This window comes from Alligator mississippiensis, chromosome 1, assembly GCF_030867095.1.
Source record: "Alligator mississippiensis isolate rAllMis1 chromosome 1, rAllMis1, whole genome shotgun sequence".
Classification (NCBI taxonomy): Eukaryota; Metazoa; Chordata; order Crocodylia; family Alligatoridae; genus Alligator; species Alligator mississippiensis.
Genome location: NC_081824.1, coordinates 422,323,135 through 422,348,574, shown reverse-complemented (window position 1 = coordinate 422,348,574; position 25,440 = coordinate 422,323,135). Strand labels below are relative to the sequence as shown.

The window sequence follows — 25,440 nt, the reverse complement described above, 5'->3', positions numbered from 1 at the left end:
GGGTTCAGAGAACTGCCACCCGTATGATCAGGAACTTGCAAGGCAGGCCATGTGAGGAAATGTTGAGGAACCTGGGCCTCTTTAACCTAAAGAAGAGAAGGTTGAGAGAGGATTTGATAGCGGTTTACTGCTATATCAGAGGAGTGAGTCAGCTGTTGACTAGGGCACCCCTGGGGAAGGCCAGGACCAATGGATATAAACTCCTGGAAGGCCACTTCAGGCTTAATACCAGGAAAAACTCCTTCACAGTCAGGGTGTCCAGAGTGTGGAATAAACTTCCTCCAGAGGTGGTGCAGTCACCTACCCTGGAGGTTTTTAAGAGGACTGGGCTAGAGTGGGGGTGGGGGCTGGACCCAATGATCTGGGAAGTTCCTTCCAGCTCCTAAAAATCTAGGAATCTATGAATAGAAAGCTTCTTGAGCAAGTATGCAGATGACACAAAACTGGGAAAGATCGTGAACATGCTGGGGAATACAATTGCAGTTCAGAAGGGTCTTAACAGATTGGAAGATTGGGCTAGAGCTAACTGGATGAAGTTCAACACAGACAAATGCAAAGTGATACACCTTGGGAGAAATAATCAAAAACACATATAAAATGGGTGATACCTGGCTGGATGGCAGCTCTATGGAAAAGGACTAGAAGTCTTGGTAGATCACAGACTCAATATGAGTCTACTGTGTGATGCAGCCACACAAAAGGCGAATGCGGCTTTGGGATGCATCAGAAGCATTAGGTGGAAGACACGGGAGGTGAGAAGTGCCTCTCTACTTGGCACTGGTTAGGCCTCATCTGGAGTACTGTGTGTAGTTCTGGGCTCCACATTTTAAAAAGAATGTGGAGAAATTAGGGTCCATAGACAGGTAACAAAAATTATAAAAGTCTTGGAAAGCAAGTCATACAAGGAGAGGCTGAAGGAGGGAGGCCTGTTCAGCTTGCAGAAAAGGTGCTGAAGAGGGGACATGTTAGCAATCTTCAAATACTTGAAGGCCTGCCATAAAGAAGTGGGAAAGCACCTTTTCTCTCTTGCATCATAGAAAAGGTGGCTTGAATGGCTTGAAGTTTCAGCAAAGCAAATTTAGATTAGATATCCAGAAAAACTTCTTCACTGAGAATTGTGAGGCAGTGGTATAGACTGCATAAGGAAGTTGTGGACTCTATATCACTGGAGCTGTTCAAGAAGAGGTTTAACAGCCACTGGTTGGGGATAATCTAGGTGTAGCTATACTTATGTTCTACTATGGGTATTTCCCAGGCTTCTGATAACCCCCACCCCACTTACTGCTACGTGTGTTGGTATATTTAAGCCTTCCTCAGAGGCATTGTGTGTTAGCTACAGCTAAGGTTGGGGACTTTGACTGGGGTGTGCCTAATGCTCCTGCTGGGATATGAACATGGAGGTTCCTGGCTAAAGGATCTTGCCCCCCCACTCAGGGCCAGACTGATCACCATATTTGGGGTCCAAAAGGAATTTTATTTAAGGTGACCATACATCCCAGTTTCTCCAGGATTCCGTAATCTGGGCTGGAGTAGGTGAGGAGGCAAAGGAGCATGGTGTGCTAGGCAAGTGGTCAGGTATGCATGCCATATAGGAGCAAGGTGCGCAGAATGGAGCAGGTGCCACCATGCTTGCACGTGGTATGTCCTTGTGCCTGCTCAGCCTGCTGCCTGGCATACCATGCTCCTCCACCTTCCCACCAGACTCTGGCTTGGGACTTTTGACCAACTGGCTGGGGCTGGGCTACAGAATCCCAGAGCATCCTGGTGAAACCAGGTATAGCAGAACCAGGATCTAGGGGTGACCGTGCTGCCCTCTGGTGTCTAAATAGCCATTGCCTCAACCTGATTCTAGGTACCCTTCCCTCCACTCTCCCCTCCACCCACCACACCTTGAAGTAATTGTTAAATTGTGAAATGAAAGCTGCCTTTTAGTCCTAGAACCAGTCCTCGTACTTCATTCGCCAGTGGATCCACTCTCAGAACACACTAGCCTGAACCAGGTCTGTCCATAATTGGGCCTTCCTGGCCCATATATGCCTGGAGGCACCTGTTGCCTTAGGGGCTTATTACGTGGCTCCACACTGCCCCTTACACCACGCCAATGCCTCTCAGATATTTTGTCCAATCAATCCCTTGTAGGTCTCTCAACCCCCTTGGTCTCCACGCCTTTTCTGTTGCTGGGCCACTTAGCTCAGGATCCACTGGGTCAGACCTGGCTTCTGGGCTCCAGCCTTAGCCTTGCCATATCAGGCTCTGGCTTAGCCCCATTTGGGCTTTGGGCCCTAGGCCTATCTCTGCCCTACTATAGCATTGGGCCCTTGGCCCCTGTCTCTGCCCTTCTTGAGCACTGAGCCCTCTGGCCCAGACCCTGCCCCTCTTTGGGTTCACTGCCCCCTTGGGCACCTGACTGTGCCTTCACCCTGCCCTCAGCAAGGCTCAAGGTGATCATGTGCCCCTAGGGTATGGATTGTCCTCGAGAAAGCACTTCTCACTGTCCCACCCAAACCACTGATCTAAATGGTAACGGTGCTGTTACAGACCAGCTGGGCACTGTGAGTACATCAATTCTATCGCAGGCCAGCTGAGCGCTGTGAGGGTATGAGCCACTGGGCTGTTCAGTTCAGTTTCGGATCGAAGAGGCAAAGTTGGGAGTGAAGCAAAGGCAAATTTAGTACAGCTTACACGCACAACAGTTAACAGAAAGATAAATGCGAGAAGCAGATAATGCAGTATTAAAGAGCTAATAGTAAATAATAACAACAGATAGATATGGGTTGGCAACTTATCAACAGTCCCTCAATGCCAGGTGCGCGCCAAGTGATTCCAGCAAAGTCAGGTGTCCCCAATTGACACTGTCGGAGGGATTACCGGGGAAGATGCCTTGATTAGGATCTGATCCTTGCTCACACCGGAAGTCCGGAGTCTGGGTTTGGAACAGCAATGACATTCTGTTTCCTCCTTCCTGCTGGTCACTTGATGCAAGTGTTTTTTATACCTAGTCTTATGCTAATCTGTTGGCTTTAGAGCCACTCACAATCTTGCCCTATAGCTGTTACCCTATGGGATTGAAAGGTGTTAAAATTATTATAAAAGGTTACTACCCAGACTCGGGTTTATCCAATAAGCAAATTACAATGCAGCATCTTTAGGTTTGAAATTAACATTACTAAGCCCAACCCTTTTAGGTTTCTCTGAATATGCTTTCTTGGGATGTGCTTTTCTGGAATGTGTTGAGTGTGCCAGGTGTTTGGATCCAGTTTTTATTGTCGAGGCTGAGCCCTGAGCAAAAACTGTTAGGTCAGCTAATCTTGCAGCTACAGCTTCACCTTTGGGGCACAGTCAGTTCCACGATTAATACAAACAGTTAGTTTTATCATTTTGGTTAAACTTATGGCAGACAAGTTACATTTGCGGGTTACAAACTTACAAGTTTTGTATTAGTTAATATTGCCTATTAGGCAAAATACTAAATGCCTCCAAGAAGCACATATTTATTGCTTATTAAACCCTCTGGTTCTGGCCATGACACGGTGCCCATACATGTACTCCAACACATTCTTAATTAATTGAGTCTGCTAATTAGAATGCTCCAGCATGCCTCGCCATTACATGTATTCAATGTCCTGTGTTTCAAAATGACGGTGGGGCACTTTAACTAATGCTTGTTTGATGAGTTTTATTTGAAGCACTGCCATGGCCATTTTGAAATGTGGGAGACTGAATACACATGATGCTGTGGCATTTTAATTAGAGCAGCTGCCTGGGAGCCATTCTAACTAAACCACCCGCCTCGGACCCTGGAGTATGTGCATAAACACCCTAAGTTATATCCTGCTCTTTGTAGCAGTAGTTTCCTTTCTCCAGGTATTGCAGGACCAGTATCATGCTGGCACTCCTGAGAGTGGCTCTGGGGGCAGCCTAGTGTCCCCCTGCAGCCCTTCTGGCCAGGAGCTCTTCATCCTGAGGCCTGCAGGGTTAGACTTCCCGGCTTAGCTCAAACCCAGGCTTCTATGCCATCTCCAGGTATAGCATGCTCACAGGCTATCTTCAGCAGGCAAACCCCCTTCAAGGCTCCTTTCCCTTCCACTTCCAGGGGCAGACTTTTGCTTCTGGCTCTGGTCAGGGCTTTATATGCAGAGACCCTGCCCCCTTCTGGTCATGTGCCTTATCAGCTAACCTGTTGGCAAGGCTGCCTATTAACCCTAGCCTGGCTGGCTGCCTTTGGCTGATTCACAAAAACCCTTCCCTTAAAGGGATCATTCCACTTTTCTGTAACAGCATAAGGTTTCCCTATTACACTTGGATGTATGGTCACCCTAATTCTCCATATGGTCAGATTGATATGGACTGTGGGGGGTTTTGCCTTCCTCTGTAGTATAGGGTATGGCTCGTCACAACCCAAAGTTGTGAGTTTTTGTGTGTGTGCGCTTCGGCAACGCTAAATTATGTTCCCGCTAAATTGCAGCTTCCTTGCACGGTGGAGTTCTCTGCTGCGGAAGAGAACTCTGGTGCAACGGGGAATTTCCTGCCAATTTGAAGCTTTCTTTGCATGGTGCATTTCTTTTGCATCTTAGAGATGCACGGTGCAAAGGAGTTCCCACCATTTGTATGAGAGTTCGTGCCACATTATTGGCCAACTCTAATATATGCACACGTAATGGCTAGTGATTGGCTTGCTAGCCGTATAAAGGGCTTGGGTGGCTTCCGCCCAAGTTGGAGAGAAACCACTTGGAGAGAAATCACTTAAAGAGCGTGAAGATCTCTAAGCGCTGCGGATCCTCACGGACCCAACGCATTTCTTAAGCAGGCAACAGAGGTCTAAACAGCCTCTGGCTTCTCCCCGTCACCGAGTGCAGTCCTAGACGTATCCCTTTCCTATATACTCAATTTTCGAACCCACGGAGCCTTAACAACTCCAGGGCCTGAGAACCGGACAGAGCCCACGGAGCTTCGACAGCTCTGTGGGAAAGAAATTGCCGAACCCGCGGAGCCTAAACAACTCCGGGGCCAAAGAACCAAATTTGTCGTAGTCCTCCAACGAGGATTTAAGCGGAGCTGCACCTGGAAACTGTCCAGCCTACACTGCGACCATCTTGGGTGTAAGTAAATAATCTTTAAATCACCCATTACGCCTCTGTGACTAAGTCTAGCCTGTGCGTGCCTTGCCGCCGCATGGTCTCCTCCGACCCCGCGTGCCCGGGCTGCTGGCCACAGCCCGCGTGCGCAAAGACAGGCCCGGCTCGCCCCCGGCCCGCACAGCTCTCTACCCAGGATCTCTTGCACCTATCTTGACAACGTTTCATAAAAGCAGGGCACTGGTTGCCATTTCTCCCCTGGTTTACCTGTGGCAGGTTTGTTGTTTTAGGGTTGATATTAGTCTTATGTAGAGTTTATATTATGATTTCTATGGGATGGTTTGGATAGGTATGATCCTGCCTTAGGCAGGGGGTTGGGTCAGATCAGTGGTTCTCAACCTTTTTCATACTGGGATCCATTTGCAAAGATTGATGGCTTGTCCCATCCTACACACCCCTTGCCCTGCCGGTGCCTGACCCGCAGTGCCCTGACCCCCTGCCCTGCTACAGCCTCAATACCTGGCTACCCGGCCACCTACTCCCAGTGGCAGCAGGCACCTGCCCCCCTCCACACACCCATCCCCTCCGCACACACTGCCACCCCTACTCCCCAATGGCAGTCGCCAAGCCCTGGCCCTTCAACTCCTGCTCCCCATATACTTACGTTCATCCTGCTGCTGGGGCTGCTCCCATTACCCTGCCTGGCTGTGTGCTGGCCATGCCCCACGCAGCCCCTTCCAGGCTGGAACGTTGTTAGCCTCCAAGCGAAAACCCAAATTTTTGCACATTTTTCTGGCACTTGCTCATGACCCTTTGAAATATTCTTGCAACCCACTTTTGGGTCATGACCCACGGGTTGAGAAACTCTGGACTAGACGATCTCTGGAGGTCCCTTCCAGCCTTACTTCTCTATGATTCTGTGACGCAGCATTAAACTAAGTTTGTGTTATATTGCTGGAACAGTTGATGAAATAAGAAAGTGATCAGTATCTCTTCCGTAAACAGCCACGTTTGGAAGAAATTAAATATTAGATGGGAATAGCTTTTGATGTCTGACAAGACTGGAAGGGTGTCTCCAGCAGAAACTGGTTGCACGTATATCTTACCAGGGAGCATCTAGATTCTAGCAGTGATTGTTTTAGGACTTGGTAATTGATAGGGTCATGAGAGCCTCTGTGTTGCTATTCAACAAGCACACACTGCGATTATCATTATTCTAGTTTTCAGAGAAGTTTTAACTGACATTTTAGTTAATGTATCCAACCCAGTAATATTTAATTAGGGTTTAATTTTGGGATGCTTTGCAGTTTAGAAAACTAATTCTACTGTGTTTTTACTTTATACAGTAGTTAATCTGAGTACCATTTTACTGTCATTATGAATAGCTGCAAGGCATTTTGATTCCTATGAATCTGTGCACACTTAAGCTTCAGATTTGATCAATTTCAATTGTACTAGCATATTGAACTGATTGCAGAAAGACTCATTACTGCCGTTTCCAATAATCAGAATGTGCTTCTAATATGTGTTGTTCAAGGTAAATTCATACAAATGGTCAACTACATACCTCATCTTTCATTTGTACATGTACACTGTTACAATTAGCTTTATATTTAGTTATGCACATTTCTTTACAATGAAAAGCTCATTTTTTAAGACTAAAAACTATCTAAAACTGGCAAAGACATGCCTGAAATAGATCTCCAAATGCTTTAGAACAACTTTCATAAAAAGTTTTTGGAACACATTCCATACAGCTCCTATATGTGTAGCTTTTCACTTGACAAATGTGCAGTTTTACATTTCTGAAGCATCGCAAAGTGTTTTACAGTTTGCAAATTTTGAAATTACCTGATGCATTTATAAAGTAGGATGACGCATGTTTTCAACTACATACATATCCCTAAAAACTAAGAGATCAGGAAGTTAACCATACACTTCTTGAATTCACTTATTGTATCATCAATATTGATATAATAGAGAAAATTTCCCCTGCCTTCTACATAGTACCAGGGAAGCCTTCTGTTATGTGAGTAATATACTGAAGGTAGATGTTTAATAACATTAGACCTTTTCCACAACACATCCAGTACCTTTTTATCTTTTTATCTTTTATAAAATTAGTTTATTTAGCCAGAATTGTGATTAAGTAGCATCAGCTCTTTTTTTTGTTTCAACATCGTATTTCCAGGGTAGCCATTTGAAATCCGTTACACAATTTCACCAAGCAACATTACTTCAGCATGGCTAGACATTTTTTTTTAGAATCTCTCCAGGATACTCTCTACAATTTGATAGAAAGCTGTATCAATTGTAGATTTCTTTAAGTTAGTTGATACATTGTTTCAGCTTTTGTATGTTGGCCTTTGTTGTTAGAACTAAGGTGTTGAATAGTGCATGTACAGTTTAACTGGAAACAAAACCTCATTACTTTTGTGTACTAGTATTTGTTTACTGGTTTTCTTTGTTTCAAGGTTTGGATTTATATAAATCCCAGAAGTCCAAACAATTGTGATCAAACCTTAGTGAAATATGAGTGTTACATTAAGAAATAGCAAGTTTTCATAAGTGAAAGACTCACTCCACAAACATATATATGCTTCTCTCCAACAGGCTAAGTAAGAAAGGCTTCTTATGAGGAGAGACTGGCGGCAATAGTTATGAGCTGCTACTCTTATCTCCTCCTCAGCCTTATCTCAATTACTAAACTTCTTGTCCATTTTTTAGTAGTTGCACTCAAGCTACCGAAAGCATAGGATAGATTGGGAATACACATTTTTACCATATTGTCATCCAAGCTTCAGGTATAAAAGTATTCTATACCATATTTATCTGCATACCACATACCCTTGAATAACTTATGCACCTTTTTCTAGTGAGGCAGAACAAAGAGTCCTGTTATCACCTTCACTCCCCTCCCCTAGCTGCTTTGCCAACATCAGTTGTCAATTCAGCAGCAGCTGTGAGAAGGTTAAACCCGTAGCTGGTTAGCCCTGCAGCAAGGAGAGGGGGACATAATGCTGATGACAACTCCACCCCTGCTTCAGGTGGCTGGAAGTTTCAGTCTTGGGTTAGCTGATGCTGAGCACATCCCCCTGCCACCATTCTAGGAGCCCCCCATATCCTTTCCAGTATAGAAATCAATTTACTTGCACAAGAAATGCATCCCAATTTAGGATGGCAAATTTTGAAGGGAAAAGTGCATCTGGTATGCAAATAAATATGGTATATTTTGCAAATCAAGCTAATGAACCCTTAGCTAGACACTTTATTTGTTGGCTTGACTTTCAAGGGTGCTGGGAACTCAAGAGTTATCAGTGAAGTTGGTGCCTTCAGCCTCTCACAGATGATAAAAAAGATGATTATTTCAGTGGGAACTGCCAGAAATTTGGGAGGTATGATGAATATGAGAAGTAAGGCAATGCCTTAAGCGCTCACCTCCTCGGGTCTGGACCAGCCTTAACTTGAATATATGTTTGACTTAGAATCTGAAACCATGTTATTGCTTTTGCTTTATCTTATTTTGTATTATGCAGCTTATGCTGACCTTCTATATTCAAAACAACACTAGTACTCAAAAGTCAGCATATAAAAGTTATCCCAAAATTAAGTTGGAAGTAGAATAGGAAGGGCTTTGGCATTTAAAAATGTTAAATATTTGGTTTTCCCAGAAAAAAAGTTTGTTAATGTATAAAAGGAAACCGCTTGATTTCTTGCATACACATTTGGCTAATAATAATAATAATAATTATTATTATTATTATTTTAAAAAAACCGTTTCCTACTTTGCATCCTTGTACTAATAAAATTGCTTTACTAAAGATTTTTTTAATGAAGAGCTAACATACACATCACTCCATTTTTCATTTTGAACCACAGCATGATTAGTTTAAATAAAAATTTAGTTTATGCTATTAAATTAATATAATATGGTAAAACTAACTTAATTGTTTTCTGTTTTAGATTTTAACAGAACAAGTATGCACACAGGTTGTTCACAAACCACATCCAGAGCCAGATTCTACAGTGAAAATTCAGAATCCAAGTAAGGAAATTATACTATGTTTGTATTGCATCACTGGTGACTAGATTTTTTTTGTTTTTAAACAAAATGCTATTTCTTATTTCCGCAACAGTTCATTGCCTTGGGAATGTCAAAGAAATTTGCTTTTATATGTGGCTTTTGTTATGGCCTCAACAGCTGTTTTTACATGGGATTTAAAATATGTTTTGTGACATATATTTGCTCTTTTAAAGTGATTCTTAAGGTGGTGGCAACATTGTTAAAAAACTCCACACCAAGCGCAGAGCTGATGGAAGTCCGACGTTTGTTTTTATCTGATATGATAAAACTTTTCAGTAATAGCCGTGAAAACCGAAGGTATGTAAATTAAATATTATTTTTCGTACTCTAACACAAATAGGTTTCCCATCACTACACTAAATATTGTATTTTGGGATGTTCATTGTCTTTATATTATACAATTTTATATAAGCTGCAGTAAAAATATTTAAAGTTATAAAATATGGTTTGGTCAAAGAGTAGTTAATTTTAGGTGAGCAGTTAACAGTTTTGTTTTGTTTTGAGCATATTTTACTAAATCTTTTAAGATCCTGGATTTAAAGACAAAGTTATCTTATTAGCATTACTTTGACCTTTATGGGAAGACAGTCTATTTTAAGACATTTTCATTTTGTTTTACTCATCTTAATTTGAAAAAACCTAAGGGATTGAATTTTATTTGGCTATATTTTGACCTAATTATTTCACTTTAGATGTTTACTTCAGTGTTCGGTGTGGCAGGACTGGATGTTTTCTCTGGGATATATTAACCCTAAGAACTCAGAAGAACAGAAGATCACAGAGATGGTGTACAACATTTTCCGTATTCTCTTGTATCACGCAATAAAATATGAGTGGGGAGGCTGGAGGGTATGGGTTGATACCCTTTCTATAGCCCATTCCAAGGTAAGAATTCATTTCTGAATTTTCTGTTGGTTCAAATATCTCAAGTTAAAGGGCTAGCAATACAGTAGATACAATATAAAGTAATTTAGTGCCATCTGGTGGATACTGTAGGATATTTCAGGTTAGCATTTTTTGCTTATCAGTGCAAGTATTCTGTGAAATGTTTTGTGAATTAAATATTAATGGTGCAGATTTTATTTTTCTTAGTTGAAGTTGTAGATTTTCATCTGAAATTTATAATCTGTCCTCTTCTGTTTAAGGTCACCTATGAAGCTCACAAGGAGTATCTTGCAAAAATGTATGAAGAATATCAGAGGCAAGAGGAAGAAAACATAAAAAAGGGGAAAAAGGGGAATGTGAGCACTATCTCAGGCCTTTCATCTCAGACAACAGGAGCAAAAGGTGGAATGGAAATTCGAGAGATAGAAGACCTTTCACAAAGCCAAAGCCCGGAAAGTGAAACAGACTACCCTGTCAGCACAGATACCAGAGACTTGCTCATGGCTACAAAGGTGTCAGATGATGTCCTTGGAAATTCTGATAGACCAGGAGGGGGTGTACATGTAGAGGTTCATGACCTTTTAGTTGATATAAAAGCTGAAAAGGTAGAAGCCACAGAAGTAAAGCTTGATGATATGGATTTATCACCAGAGACACTGGTAACTGGAGAAAATGGGGCCCTTGTTGAAGTTGAATCCCTTTTAGATAATGTATATAGTGCTGCTGTTGAGAAACTCCAAAACAATGTTCATGGGAGTGTTGGTATCATTAAGAAAAGTGAGGAGAAAGATAATGGGCCATTGATAACACTGGCTGATGAGAAAGATGAACCTTCCACTAACAATACCTCATTTCTTTTTGATAAAATACCCAGCCAAGAGGAGAAACTTCTGCCAGATCTTTCCAGTAATCACATTTCTATTCCAAATGTGCAAGATACTCAAATGCATATTGGTGTAAGTGATGATCTGGGATTGCTTGCTCATATGACTGGTAGTGTAGATATAACATGTACTTCAAGTATAATAGAGGAGAAGGAGTTCAAAATTCATACAACTTCAGACGGAATGAGCAGCATTTCGGAGAGGGAATTGACTTCATGCAAAGGATTAGAATATGCTGAAATGACTGCTACCACCCTGGAGACAGAGTCCTCTGGTAGTAAAAATGTACCTAATGTAGATGCAGGAAGTATAATATCAGACACAGAAAGATCTGATGATGGTAAAGAAGCAGGAAAGGAGATAAGGAAAATACAGACCACCACTACAACTCAGGTAAGTTACAAGTGCTATGCTTATATCAATAGATAACACTTTTACTTTTTTGTATCCTTGTGACAAGGTATTTAGCAGAATTTGCAGATTTATTGGAATCTGATGGCTGTGCTGTGTGCGTTTCTGCTGCGGCCTCGAATTTGCGACCTCTGGGCTGTCAACAATGTGCCTTAGGTCCGCTCCATTACTGAGTACTGGATCATTTAATCAGGGCTGTGACAAATCTTTAAACACATTTTTGCTTCCATTATACCAGACAAATCTGTCTTGCAAACCTTTTTTATTTGCAAAATGGCTAGCTCAGCAGCATGCATGATGGCTATAAGTTAGTTTGAGAGTTGGAATAAGAAAATGATTTACTCCACTTATGGAAACTTAATTTTAAAAGCTTTACTAGGGAGATACGTATTGTACTTACATGATTTGTCTTGTGTCCAGTATAATTAATGATACTAAATTTGCTCTTCTGTTTTAAAAGATAGTAATATCATAGTAATACAATAGTATTATTGATAGTAATATTTATTTTATGTATTCTACTTTATCAAAAAACCTGTACTAAAATATGCCTGCCAGTATTTCTTCACGGTTTCATAGGATATTTTCTTAATTGGTCTAGATATTTGGGTACAGATTTTCTGTGCCAGCAGTAGAGGCAATACACAAAACTTCTTTAGTGTTTTGTTCATGTACACGTGAGTTTATTAGCTCATTAGTGCTATTGTTGTTTCCATTGTGAGAACTGTTATTAGTTTATACAGAGAGAAAGACAGAAAAACAAGAGAAACATGCCTGAGAACAGAACACTCACATTGCGTTTCTTTTTCTTGTTGTCGGCCCCTCTGATTACAAATTTAGTTCGTGTGATTCTCACGGTGTCCCATCCCTGCCATCCCAACGGCTGTGCTGGGAACGTTGTATGTGGGCGTTAGTTGTAGCCATTGCAAATCCTCCTTCTTCAAGAAATCTAGATGATTATGCACAGGAAGAAAGAAGCAAGTTAATGAGCAAGACGTTTTTGTTCCAAGACCTATTAGCTGCCCTGGATTCCAGGCAGAAAGTATATTAATCTGTCCATGAAGTTCCACAAGTGGTGCTCTGCTGATTTTGGTTCATTAGTCCCTCAAGTTTTGGAACCAGTCTTTCATTTCTTCTTGGGATCTTGCCCAAGGGAACTCATCAGGCATAAGGAGCCTCCTCCTACCCAGTGTTCTAGGCTCATCCTATGAGGAGTTCTAAAGACCTTTGAGGTCAGTGCTGAATGGCTTTATCAGTCTGCTGTCCCTTTCTGTCTTTCTCACCACTTCTCCTATCATTCTGCCTTCATGATCTGAGTATAGGGGCAAATTCCTGTGCCACCTTAGGGCTTTAACAAGTGTCACCATCCAGGACCATTAGTGCACAGATATATGGAGAATGGAATAACATAATTATGTCTTCCCAGCTGATATTGTTTTGTTCTAGCACAGGCTTTAGTTCTGTCTTTTCCTACTGCTTTCCTTCCACTCTATGAGGCTGTGTCAGAGCAAACCACTTCTCTCTCCTTTTCAGGAATTTTGATAAACAGAACTAGGAATTACCTGTTTCTCTTGGACGCAAGAAGAAGAAAACAATAGCTTGTATAGGACTCTGAAAATGGTATCTGTTCGCTTTCATGAGAAAGCCATGGTGGTGTGAGAATGGGAATACTTCAATGAGAAGTTTGCCCAATGAAGTGTCTTTCATTCTGTGTTAGGAAGGACACTGAGAACACAAACTATATTGCATCACCTGTCTACTTTATAGAGTACAACATCCACTCAAACCACCACAAAAGAGGCTCTGACAACTTTCTGTGAGCAGCCATGCACACTGGTTAATCCTCTGAGTAATATGTTAGATGGACCATTAAGTACACCAGATCCCCCTGTGAAACTAAGAATGAATGTAGAATTTATGTAGATGCTACCTTGTCTGGGTTGTGTAGAATAGCTTGTAACAGGACACTGGTTAGCACACTGACATGACCTCCAGAGGAATACTGATACTTATACCAATGGAGTGGTTGTCTTCTGATCAGACACCTGTGGCTAACTTTAAATACCTGGTCCTGGAGGGAGGACACTGCTGAAGAACTCTAGCAAATGTAGTGATCTTTAACAGATATGGGAAAGAAAGAGCTTCCAAAAGGTGTCCCCTCCCCAACAAAAAATAGACTCTGCCTTTCAGTTCAAGGATCTGAGCACATAAGCAAGTTACCTTGAATTAGCTAGATGGGAACTTAAATGGCAATGGCATTAGCTGCTCTGAAGTGTCTGTCTCTTTGCTTAACTGACCGCTTATTAAGTTTAAGGTAGTTTCAGTGCTGCATGCACTTGGATAGCTGATGTGCTCTAAGTCCATGCACCTGACTTTCCCCACAGTAACTTTGTTCTTGTTAACTGTACTAGGCTCTGGCTTCCCTGAACCTACCCTTTCTATTTATAGTCCCTTTATGAAAGGAGACAAAATGCTATTCAACCAAGAGGCACAGTTCAGCGAAATTTAGTCTCTTCCTTCACTTGGCATGATTGAATTTTGACCTGAGTTCTGATGAGAGTGAAGCTTTTGGGTTCTTTTGTATGTGTGCTCTCAAATTTTGTTACAGAACTTGAGGCATAATGTAGTACCCCCCACACTTTAAGGCATCTTGTATAATAGAGAACAAGCAGTCAAAACCAACAGAAGAAAAAGGTATCGAAGAAGATCAAAATGAAATTATCAGTTGTCAGATGGTTTTTATTCTTAGTCTTGACAATCAAACAAAGACTGCTGATACCAAGAAGATTATTAAATGGGATGAGAAATTGTGGGGGAACAACACTAAGGAACAGATTTGTTTCTATTGTGGAGTGTCATTTTTTTCTTTCAAAATAGTAAAAGAGTGATATGTTCCCTTTCCCTTGCTACATGAACATACATATGTGAACAACCTGCACACATGTGTACATTCATGCATGCTTTCAGGAAAATAAATCTATAATGGAATCAAAAGTAATCTCACTATGTGCTAACTTCCATATGTTATTTTGTCATGGTTATTCTTGAACTGGCTCCTGTCTTTTCTCCCCTTCCTTTCATAAAATCACTTTTTGCATATTTTTCCTTATGTCCCAAGTTATAAGTTCTTCAAGCCAGGAGCCACCTTTTTAAACCTTTTCTTTAAGTGCCAGCTTAATGGTGCCTAAAGTCTAGTTGAGACATTACTAAAATATAACTGTTTATTTTATCCACTTGCTTGATTTAGGATTAGTTTAAAATATGTTACTTATCTGCTAAGTGCGTTTTGAGCACAAAGTCAAGGCTATCAGTGAAATGTTTAGGTAAAGGCATGTATTAAGTAAAAAAAAATAATTGAGCATTTTCATTTTCCTAGGCAACACTAAAATTGAAATCTTGTTAAATGCTTGAAAAATGAGCTAGTGAGACACGAGCTACACCATCACTGCAGTTGGAGATGAATTGGAGCATGTATTGACTTTCTTATGCTAGCTTTAACCAAGTTAGCTCTTGTAAGTAGTAGTAGCAGCTGCGATGCAGTGATATGGACATCAGGGCAGGCTAGCCACCTTGATAGTAAGCAGTGGAGGTTGAAGGCAGGCTCATACATCTCACATTAAAGCTTTTATTGCTACATCTACACTGCTCTTATAATTAAAGCTTGCCTACATATGCTGTCATCATACCCCAAATTGCAACACAGATATAGTCTCAAAGAGTAAGTCATAGGTGAGGCTAGCTGCTAATTTACTGGCTGCTAAACATACTTTTTAGAAACTAGTTTTATATCCAAATTCCCAGGTTCCTTCACTTTACCAGGAAGAGCAGCATGTCTGTGCCCAAGTTGACACTTCATGGAGAAGCACCAAAAGAGAAAACAAAAGAGAGCATAGACAGGAGTTGTTTCACAGATTCCAGAGGGGAAGAATTATAGGTCCTCATAAATGTTAAGGCAGATAATATCTGAGAAAATAAGAGAAAAAGTTGTGGCTAAACAGGCGCCCAATTTATCAAAGCTTGGAAATGGAACAGAGAGCACGCTTATTTGAGAGAAGCAATTCAAGAACTTAAACGGTACTTTTTATCTATGCATGTGTTAAGAAAGGATTTAAACACCAGAAAATAATTCTCAAAAGACATAATACTACCAGTAAAAATTTGGAACTTAAGCCAAATTGATGATTAACTTAATAATAGGAACCCCTATTGCTCTCCAAAGGGAGGATAAAAAAATCATGCTAAATACCACGGTGGGTTCCTGTACCATTCTTTTTTATATCACAAGTAAAAATACTTTATATAGAGATAGATATATATAGAGAGAGAGAGAGAGAGAGAGAGAGAGATCTATATATCTTTTCCCAACAATTGTCTGGCTTTCAATCAATAGGTGAGAAGTAGACTGAAGAGGTAAAAACATTTTAGGCAGTTGAAAAAAAATATTTCCAGTTTAAAGCATTCAGTCAATCAGTCCATTTCCAGATAACACAAGATTATTTCTTACTTTTCCTTTTTCTACTCTAATTTTAAAATGATCTCAAGCCATGGGTATTATAGTTTTCCAATAGTAGTATTCCACAATCTAAGTCATGTAATTGTCATGAAGATTTGCCCAATATTCAGCTTGTTTTCTTATTGTATTTTTTTCTTACCATTACTGTTTTCCATTTTCTTATCCCATTAAATACATCTTCTTTCTCCTGTTTGTTTGCTCAGAAAGTGGAAGCAAGCATTCATGACCACGTAGGTATTAAAATAATACCTTAAATCAACTACTTGCTGAAAGATATGGAAGAATGTCCAACAGCACACAAAACCTTAACTAATTAAGAAAATAGAACACAGTCAGCAAGAGAAGACCTATGAGGCTAGATTTGTACATCTGAAAAGAAATTGATGGTATATCTTCTAAAATAGATGCTTTTTTAAAATCTATAAAAGAAAGACTTCCCAAAATTTGAAAAGAAAAAAAACAAAGGGGGGGGGGCGAATCTTGAAATGACAAATTTTGAAACAAAACAGAAAGTCAGCAAATACCTGAAAGGAAAGATTAGAGTAGGGCCAAATTCCTTCTTTTCACATGTGAAAAGAGGGAAGATTTACTTCTGAAGTTCTTGAATTAATTCTCTCAAATAAGTGTGCCCTCTGCTCCATTTCCAAACTTTGATAAATTGAACACCTGTATAGCTGTAACTTTTTCTCTTATTTTCTCAGATATTATCTGCCTTGCCATTTATGAGGACATGTAGCTCTTCCCCTATGGAAACTTTGAAATAACTCCTGCCCATGCTCTTTTTTGTTTTTCCTTCTGCTGCTTCTTTGTGAAGTGTCAGCTTGGGCAACAGACACGCTGCTCTTCCTGGTAAAGTTGAAGGTAGCTGGGGAATTGGCTGTAGTACTAGTTTCTAAAAAGTATGTTTAGCAGCCTATGAAAATGTAGTAGCTCCTGTGGAGCTACAGCAGATGACACTAGCTGACTTTGGGTGGCAGTGTCATTCTATTTTGGATTTTTACTTGGCTCAAAAGTCAGGCTATACTTTCCCAAGTCTTATAATCCATGTGGTATATTTGAATTCACTGCAGAACAGTAATGCAAACTTTGAATTTGTTGCTGGTTTAGGCTGTGCAGGGTCGGTCCATCACCCAACAAGACAGAGATTTGCGAGTTGATTTGGGATTCCGAGGAATGCCAATGACAGAGGAACAGCGACGTCAGTTTAGTCCAGGTCCACGAACAACTATGTTTCGTATTCCAGAATTTAAATGGTCTCCAATGCACCAGAGGCTCCTGACAGATCTGCTGTTTGCACTAGAAACAGATGTACATGTTTGGAGAAGGTAAAAAAAGTGATGTTTCCTATTCAACTTTATTATATATGTACGTTTGTCATCAACACAGAGACAATTAAGTACAAACCATATACGGAAGAGTAGTAATCTTAAAGATAAACAGTGATTTCTATTGTAAAGGTAACAATACTCAGATATACTACTGTATTTATTCAAATATAAGACTACCCTGAACATGACTGCCCAGTAAATAGATTTTATATATGGAAAATGTATAAGTTTGTTATAATATTCCAGTTATAGAATCGAATTGTTGGAGGTTTGCCTTGAATTTGTCTCCCTCCCACTGCTACAGCAAATAAAATAAATCTGAGTGATCAGGTAACCCCCTTGCCCTTTTCTTCCCCTTAGCTTTTCTACCTGCAGCGCTTCCTCCCTTCCTTACTGTCAGACCCTGCTTTCCCTAACCACAAGGAAGTGAGGAACAAATTTGAAAACACTGACCTTGAAATGTACATACTATTAATAATTTGCATATAGTACCCATAGACTTAGTTCATCCAGAATTGATGCATTGTGCCTTTTTTGAAATTGCTGCAAGTTTTAGCACAGATACTCCTTAAACACTTTTTTGAGAAGCACTTTTGTACCTACTTATACATAGTATAAACTATGTATGATATTAGTTCAAAGTCAAAAAGCTCATGATTTACCATATAGTCAGTTGGGCTGGGCCCCAGCAGACTCAACAACATTTCGAGCCATAGTGACCACACAGCTCAGCCCTGCTTGGTATGTGTGGGTACTCCAGATACCCGCACATAGACTTCATGTGCTAATTACCCTTCCATCCCAACCCACACACTCATGACTGTAAGTGGGTGTTCTTGTCATGAGTTCTGGGATCATCCAAAAGTGTATATGCAGATGAGGCATAGGGCAACCTGGTCCAGCACTACCTCATGGAGGGTGGGGCCACAATGATCATATGCAACAGTCTGAGAGAGGGAACAACAGGGGGATTCTGGGCAAACTGGGGCTCCATTTGGTGATGTTTGCCAGAAATTTAAGGTTGGTAAAAAAAAAACCAAAAAACAGGAATCACTGGAATGGGAAAGAAAGATGCAGCTTAGTTGTGAGAGTGAAGAGGAAGTTGAAATGTATACAATGTAGGGCGTCACCTTGACTTTAAATATTGTTGGTGCCGAGGGAGACTTCAGTCAGTGGGCACTACTGCATATCTTATTCAACTGGACTGTGCTAACCTGTCCTTGTGGCCAAGTGTAGGGAGTGTCTAAAGTCCTGGACTAAAGAGTCTGGAATGGGGGATGCTTGCCCGTAGTATCTGGGGGCAGTTGACCCCCAAGACCTCCAGGCTTGGGCCTGTGTGTAGGATGCCTGCCAATAGATCTGGGAGTACCTGAAAAGTCCCGGGGTGATAGGTCTGGGATGGAGGATGCTCATCCATTGCAGCACCATACACGATGTTTAGAATGATTGAGTTCTGCCTGCTCAATCGATATGGCTTTTGAAATGGTTGAGTTCTGCTCAATTGACATGATTTGGAACTGATTTGGCTAATTTGACATGGAACATGAAATATATTATAATAAAAAAACAGTATGTTTGCCCAAAATGGGCCAAACTGCTGCCAAAAGATCATGTGCTCAATAATGATAGACGGTGTATTTAATGAGGCTTCTTTATATATGAATGTAAGACAAGAGTTCCCCCCCCCCATACTGATTTTTGGTGAAAAACCTTGTCTTGTATTCAAGTAAATTCAGTATGTTGGAGTATCTGACATATATCTGAAGCTTTCTCTTTACATTGTGCATTTTTAATGGCAACTACAACTTTAATGTAGGAAGTGGCAATTAAAATTTGGATATATTTTCTCAGGAGTTAAGAAAGTAAATATTTGCTCTCTATAAAACCCTTAATCCTAAGGAGTATGACTCTAAACGATTTATATACATTATGAGTTTGTCTTCTAGGACAATTTACTAGGCAATTGCTTTTTTCTAGCCAATAAACAAGGTTAGTTCTTGGCAAAGATTTCTGATTTTTAAACCAGTAAGTCCATGATTTATTTCTTTGTAAGCCTTGACAGCAACATTGATACTGGAGATAGTAACTATTGGCTGTTGCATTTGATTTTGTTAATGTACTTAATGTATTCTTTTACATTAAAATAGAAGTAACCTTAGCTACATTTTTAAATACATTAGTTTACATTTAGATAACCGAGGAGTTATTTTAATACAACTTTTTTGACTCTTCAGAGTTAAGGGGAAAAAAAACCCCTTTTTCTGCATCTAATACAAGTCCACACGTACACCAGGCACTATTTTCCCCCAAATTACACCATTCATTTTCAAAAGGTTTGAATACGGGGGTGGTCAACCAGTGGCATAGGTAACTTCTTTGTGCGGCTTGTGGCAAATCATAGAGTTGCCTAGGTAGCACAGCAGGAGATAGGGCAGGAAACAGGAAGCAAAGCAGCAAATCAGGCAGGGAGCATGGGAGAGAAAGAAAGAGCAGCAGATGGGGCAGGGAACACAGGGCTGGGAGCAGAAAGCAGAGTAGCAGATCAATCAGGGCCAGGGGATAGGGATTAGAGTGGCACGTGACATGGGTGTAAACCTTGTCGGGCTAACTTGTGGCACTCATTCCAAAAAGCTTTCCCTGCCACTAGTGTAATATATGAGAATTAATTCTATCTGAATTTCAGCTTGCATTTAAGTGGATTGCTATGTCTCTTATGAGATTGAGCTAAAGCGGCATTATTTTTTATTTTGCCAGTAATCTTGTGCTTTCTCTTTTTACATACCTTACACAGGGCAGATAAATATACCATATTCACTCAAATCTGAAGACAAGAATTTTTTCCCAAACAACATGGAGGAAAAAAAAGCTTTCTTGGATTTGAGTACCAGCCCAGGGCAGACAGCATCCTGGGGTCAAAACTAAAGCTAATCTGCTGCCTGCCCCAGGCTGGAATGGCTCATTTGGCAGGGATAGGGGGCTTGCACTTGGGAGGATTGTAGTGGAGACCATGAGGTGGTGGGGGAACCTACAACTTGTCCCCCATTTCTCTTGCCCCTGTGCCTGTGCATGGCCCTCCCACCCCCTGTTTCCTGTGTAGCCTGCCCCCTTCCCCCTTATCTTCTGCTCTGGCTCCAATCCCTGCAGTCCTGGCCCAGCCAGGGCTGGAGCTGCTGTCACTTTTCCCTGACCGGGCCAGGCTGGGCTAGTACTGCTGCTGCTACTGCTGACTGCCTTGGATGAGTAAAGATGCAGCAGAAGGTAAGGGGAGGTTGGGGTGGGTGATCATTGAGTGGGAGGTAGACACAAGTATAGGGAGGGAAGTAGGGGGTGAAGAGACAGGCATATGTGGGGGGGGAGGAGGGAGACACAGAGGTCAAGGTCAGGCACAAGCATGGGACAAGGGGTGAAGGGGCAGGCTGCAGGATGGAGCAGGGGGTTGGGGAAGTAGGGAGTTTGTGGGGCAGGCACAGACATGTGGCAGGGGTTGCATGGTAGAGGACAGGCCCAGGACAGGTATAGGTGGAGGGGGAGTAGTAAGGGGCAGGGAGAGCATGCAAGGAAGACAAGGGATGAGGGTCTGGCCTCTCACCAAAGCAGTGGGAAAGATAAATTTAGATGACCTTCCACTAATTAGATTCTGTATATAAAAAAATGATAATACATTTATAATTCCCCCCACAAAAAAACTAATTATATAGGGGGGTGTCTTAAATTTGAGGTCATCCTGGAATTTGGTAAATGTGGTAGTTTGTGCTTACTTTTCTGGAAGGCAAGGTAGAGGTACACCTTAGAGAGCAAATGAATCATAGGTGTGTGAGCTTTTGAGAGTCCCAGCTCACTTCATCGTAAGTACTGTTTGGGGTTATTTCATGCCTCCTTTCTAGTGTCCCACTATTCCATTTGCTTAATGAACATGTTGTATAATGAAAGGAAGGACATGCATATATGATTAGTAGGTCGTGGTTTCCTAAACTTTTTCATAGTGTGTTTTGATTGTATGACTGTTCCATAGAAACCTTTCCACTTATTTGTAATCATGGTCAGTATTTACTGGTGGCATTTATATCTATTGCAAGTGTGTAACTTTAACATTAGGAAGATATTTATGTGCATTTTCCTGTCTCTTAATGGGATCTAGCAGCTGGAAATGAGGAAAAACCATGACTAATTCACTGATCATTTATCTACTGATCACCAGCAAATACTTTGTAAATCACCGATTGGCTAACACATAGTTCTAAAAATATGACTTTCTTATATGTGTACTTAAAAAAAAAAGAGAGAGAGAAAGCTTCTTTAAAATAAAGTGTAATTAAATAATGGTAAAAGTTCTGTTACCCTTATTCATTTTGAATAATACCTTATGTCATTAATAGTCTCGTTAGTTTCAACACAACTGTGTGGATAAGGATTGTCCAGTCTTGGGCTCTTTAAATATATACTAGTCTGCATATGAAATTAAAATCACTAAGTTGGTATTTTAGGCCAGCTTCCCTTTATTTTTTTAATATCTATTACAGTTGAACTTTTGCAAAGACAACTGCATGCAACTAATAAAAATTAAAATTGTGGCTTCAAAAACTAGGTATCTGACTTTTAAAACAAAGGTTGTTTAAATATTTATATGCTTTTCTCTGTTTTTGCAGTCATTCTACAAAGTCTGTAATGGACTTTGTCAATAGCAATGAAAATATTATTTTTGTACACAACACGATCCACCTCATTTCCCAGATGGTAGACAATATTATCATAGCTTGTGGAGGAATTTTACCGTTGTTGTCTGCAGCCACGTCTCCAACTGTAAGTACAATATTTCCATCTAGTGGTCATGTTAGAAATTGTTTTAAAGAATAAGTCTTTGTATCCAATTTCTTTGTAGTAGCTTAAAATACAATTAATTTCTTCCAGAAAGTTCAACTATATGAACAAAAACTCTTAAGGGTCAACACATGGAATGCTTATAAATAATTTGTATTTGAAATGTTAACTTTTACTGGATAGCACTAGTCTGAAATAACAGTAGTGCTTTAAGTGTTAGATGGTGAATAAGTAGTTAGAAAGGCAAGGATCTTACAAATAGGGTACTCTGTTAAAACTTTGTGGAAGGCATTCTCCTTGCCCACATCTGTGTATCTCTTTTGGTTTATTTTTCTTTTGTTTTGTTTATGGGATTGTCCAGCTACTGAGATTCTTGGAAATCCATAGGTTTTGTCAAATGAAGATAATACTATTGCGATACATAGTATTAAGCATGCAAACATAAGATCTCATGACCCTGCTTCAGACAATTGATGGGTACATACTGTACCCATATTATTTGTACCATTTAAATGCCAGGTAGATTTGTTTTATTTGAAGTGATCAAAAACAAATATCATTCAAAGATGCTCTTCTTAATCACAAGAGTAGCATCAGATGTGTAAAACAAACAAAAAAACAAAACCACACAACAAAAAACCCAAACCAACAACAACCCCCTGCCAAGATTTTCTAGAATATTATATGCAGTGAAAGCTTACAGAACCTTTATGACATGCAAGGAAAAACCCATCAACACATCTTAAAATGAACGGCCACAAAGACACTTTTTTCAAAACCTGTTCATCAGGTATTGTTTGAAAATAAAGATGCTTTGTGTAGAGTTTTGTTTTATAAAATATATGAAACAGTCATGGTTTGAATTAGTTCCTTAGACGGAATTTTGGTGATCTTGGTGTCTCTAGCTTTTTTTATCCTGATTTATGAAAGTAGAGAACTGTTTTATAGTACAATAACCCTGTAATTCACAGTTGCCCTTTATTTATTCTGGATAATCCACGTGCATCTGTTATAGTCTTATAAATTAACTATATATTTTTTGTAGTATTACATTTTTTAAATTGTAGTAATTGGGCTTACAAAAATTAAAGGCAATTTTGTTCTCGGACCATATCAAGTTGTATTTAAGTATTTAAACTTGTCATCCTTTTAGAATAGTAAAAGGAAAAATAATTTGTACTAATTGATTTAAAAAGTCAGTAACTGATGTCAAATTGTAAAGTGATTATATTTTATGGAAGAAAAAAATAGATTACTACATGTACCATTTTTCCAAGCATGTAGAAAGAAAGATAAGATGAAAGGGATGTGGTTTAATTAGGCCACAACTTTATTAATTTAACTTGTCAGGAACTATCCAGTAATAACTTGTACGGTGTAGGTCATGATTCTTTCTTTAATTGTTTCCACCTGGTATATCAACAGTACCCTTCCTCAACAGCTGGTTTCCAGCCTGTTGCTGTACCACACCATCCTCTTCTGAGGGCTGGGGAAAAGGGTTTTCTTGTTAATCAAAACTAAAACGTCTTGCAGCTTTGAAGAAAGTTTTGTATACATGGACTGCAATATAAGAGTGGGACTTCTTGGTGGGGGAAAATTAGCATTTTGACTACCTTGATATAGTTGTGCAGTCAGGCGGTACTGATGCTATCATAGATGACATTGCTGGAAGCTAAATCAAGTAGCACTGAATAAGAAGTGGGAGAGCAGCAATTGTTTTGAGTAATAGAGAAAGGCAACCATGGAGACAAGGGAGGTTTAAAAAGTAGTCATAAAGACTTTAAAAAGAAGTAGGCATAAAGGTAAGGGAATCTATATGGAGGTGGATCTGAGTCTTGCTTCCATGTGTTAGCACATCCACAATTTGTAGGTCACATTAGATGTCCACACATCATAGTAGTAATGCAGTTAATTCACTTATGTGTATTTTTATTTCATTTCTTCTTAAGTTTATTTCTCAGCCTTCCAGTTAATTTTTATGAAAGCATGCATTTTATTCCTAATTAAAGACCATCCATGGGTCATTTTGCAGTTTTACGAAAGTATCACCACCTGTCTTCTTTCATGTAATTTAGTTCAATTTCATATGGCATAATAGCCTTAATTTCCACCCCCATGAAACTGTGCCATTGTGTCTGGTTCATAATTCATCATATACTTCACTGTTCCATATTGAAACAGAAGGTACAGTTAATTATTAACTTTATAAATAATTAACAGGGCTGTCATGCTACCTGATCATTACATAACCTGGGTATACCAAAGGGTGTGCCCAGTCCTCAATTGGTTGGGATAGGTGGGCAGGCAGCAGTGCTGAGAGGGATGCTGTGACTCAGGTCCCTCTATTCTCTATAGAGCCACACCACGCAAAGTGTTCTTAATTATATAGAGAATTTATTTAACATATAAAGAATTATATACAACTATATACATATATATACATACATCCCAAAGCAATAGATAATATTAGAGAAAATTAACCATTATACATTCTGATACATACACATACTTATAACTATATTCAGGAATGGGGTTGCATGGGGTATACTTTGAAAGCGGCCCTCTTACCTAGGACCCCAAGATCCTTAAGGTAAACCACTAGGACTGCAGGGCAATCCTGTGTGGGCCTCCAGCAGGTAAGTACCAGATTCCCAATATAATACTCAACAAATTAAACAACAAGAAAAATAGACTCCAATACAAAATAACCTTAAATTAGTTACTAGCTAAAATATAACACAACTCACACAGTATAACCAGTTTACAAAGTATTCGGTGCAGCTCCCCATTGTTGTAGAATACACACTCACCCAGTTCTCTGAAAGGAGGGGGTGAGGGCTCCCTTTACTTCAACCCCTCCCCTGCAAAGCCCCTGTTCCCTGAACTCATGGTTGTCCTGAGCGGGGATGTGGTAGGCTTGTTTTCCCCCCGTGTGGACTCGGTTGCTGCTCCAGCATGCCGCAGGGGGTTCCTTCTTTGTACGCCAGGTTCCAGTCCCAGGCACCTCCAAGGCTCCGCCTTCTGTCCAGGTGAGGGGTGGGGCTCAGACCACCTTTTCTGGGCCAAGGCCCTGTGTCCCTGTGGGAGGAAAGGGACTGGCAATGCTCCAAGAGTGCCTTAGGGGAGGTGCCCCTTCACAAGGCCCAAGCGGTCTCTCAGCACTCCCAGGAGCAAGGCTTCATGCACTGCGGTGTGCACTGTGTGGAGCTCAAGCAGGCTGTCCCTGCTCCCAGGGCCAAAGCTCCATGTACCAGGGTGTGCACCATGTGGGGCCCAAGCAGGATCTCCCTGCTCCCAGAGCCAAGGGTCTGTGCACCAGGGTGTGCACCGTGTGGGGCCCGAGCAGGCTCTTCCTGCTCCAAGGGCCAAGGCTTCATGCACCGGCTTGCGCACCATGTGGGGCCCAAGCAGGTTGTCCCTGCTCCCAGGGCTGATGCTCTGG

The 25,440-nt window shown here is 40.6% G+C and overlaps 1 protein-coding gene across 9 annotated transcripts in view; it reads left to right on the top strand.

Moving 5' to 3' along the window:
* Positions 1–25,440, top strand: part of NBEA (neurobeachin) — an 882,854-nt gene that overhangs the window by 297,914 nt on the left and 559,500 nt on the right. For all 9 annotated transcript variants that reach the window (XM_019498256.2, XM_059716302.1, XM_059716129.1 and 6 more), the window contains exons 19-24: positions 9,039–9,120; positions 9,333–9,456; positions 9,852–10,044; positions 10,305–11,321; positions 16,960–17,177; positions 21,827–21,980. In XM_019498256.2, coding sequence (XP_019353801.2) covers positions 9,039–9,120; positions 9,333–9,456; positions 9,852–10,044; positions 10,305–11,321; positions 16,960–17,177; positions 21,827–21,980 — 1,788 coding nt within the window. The remainder of the gene's footprint in view (positions 1–9,038; positions 9,121–9,332; positions 9,457–9,851; positions 10,045–10,304; positions 11,322–16,959; positions 17,178–21,826; positions 21,981–25,440) is intronic.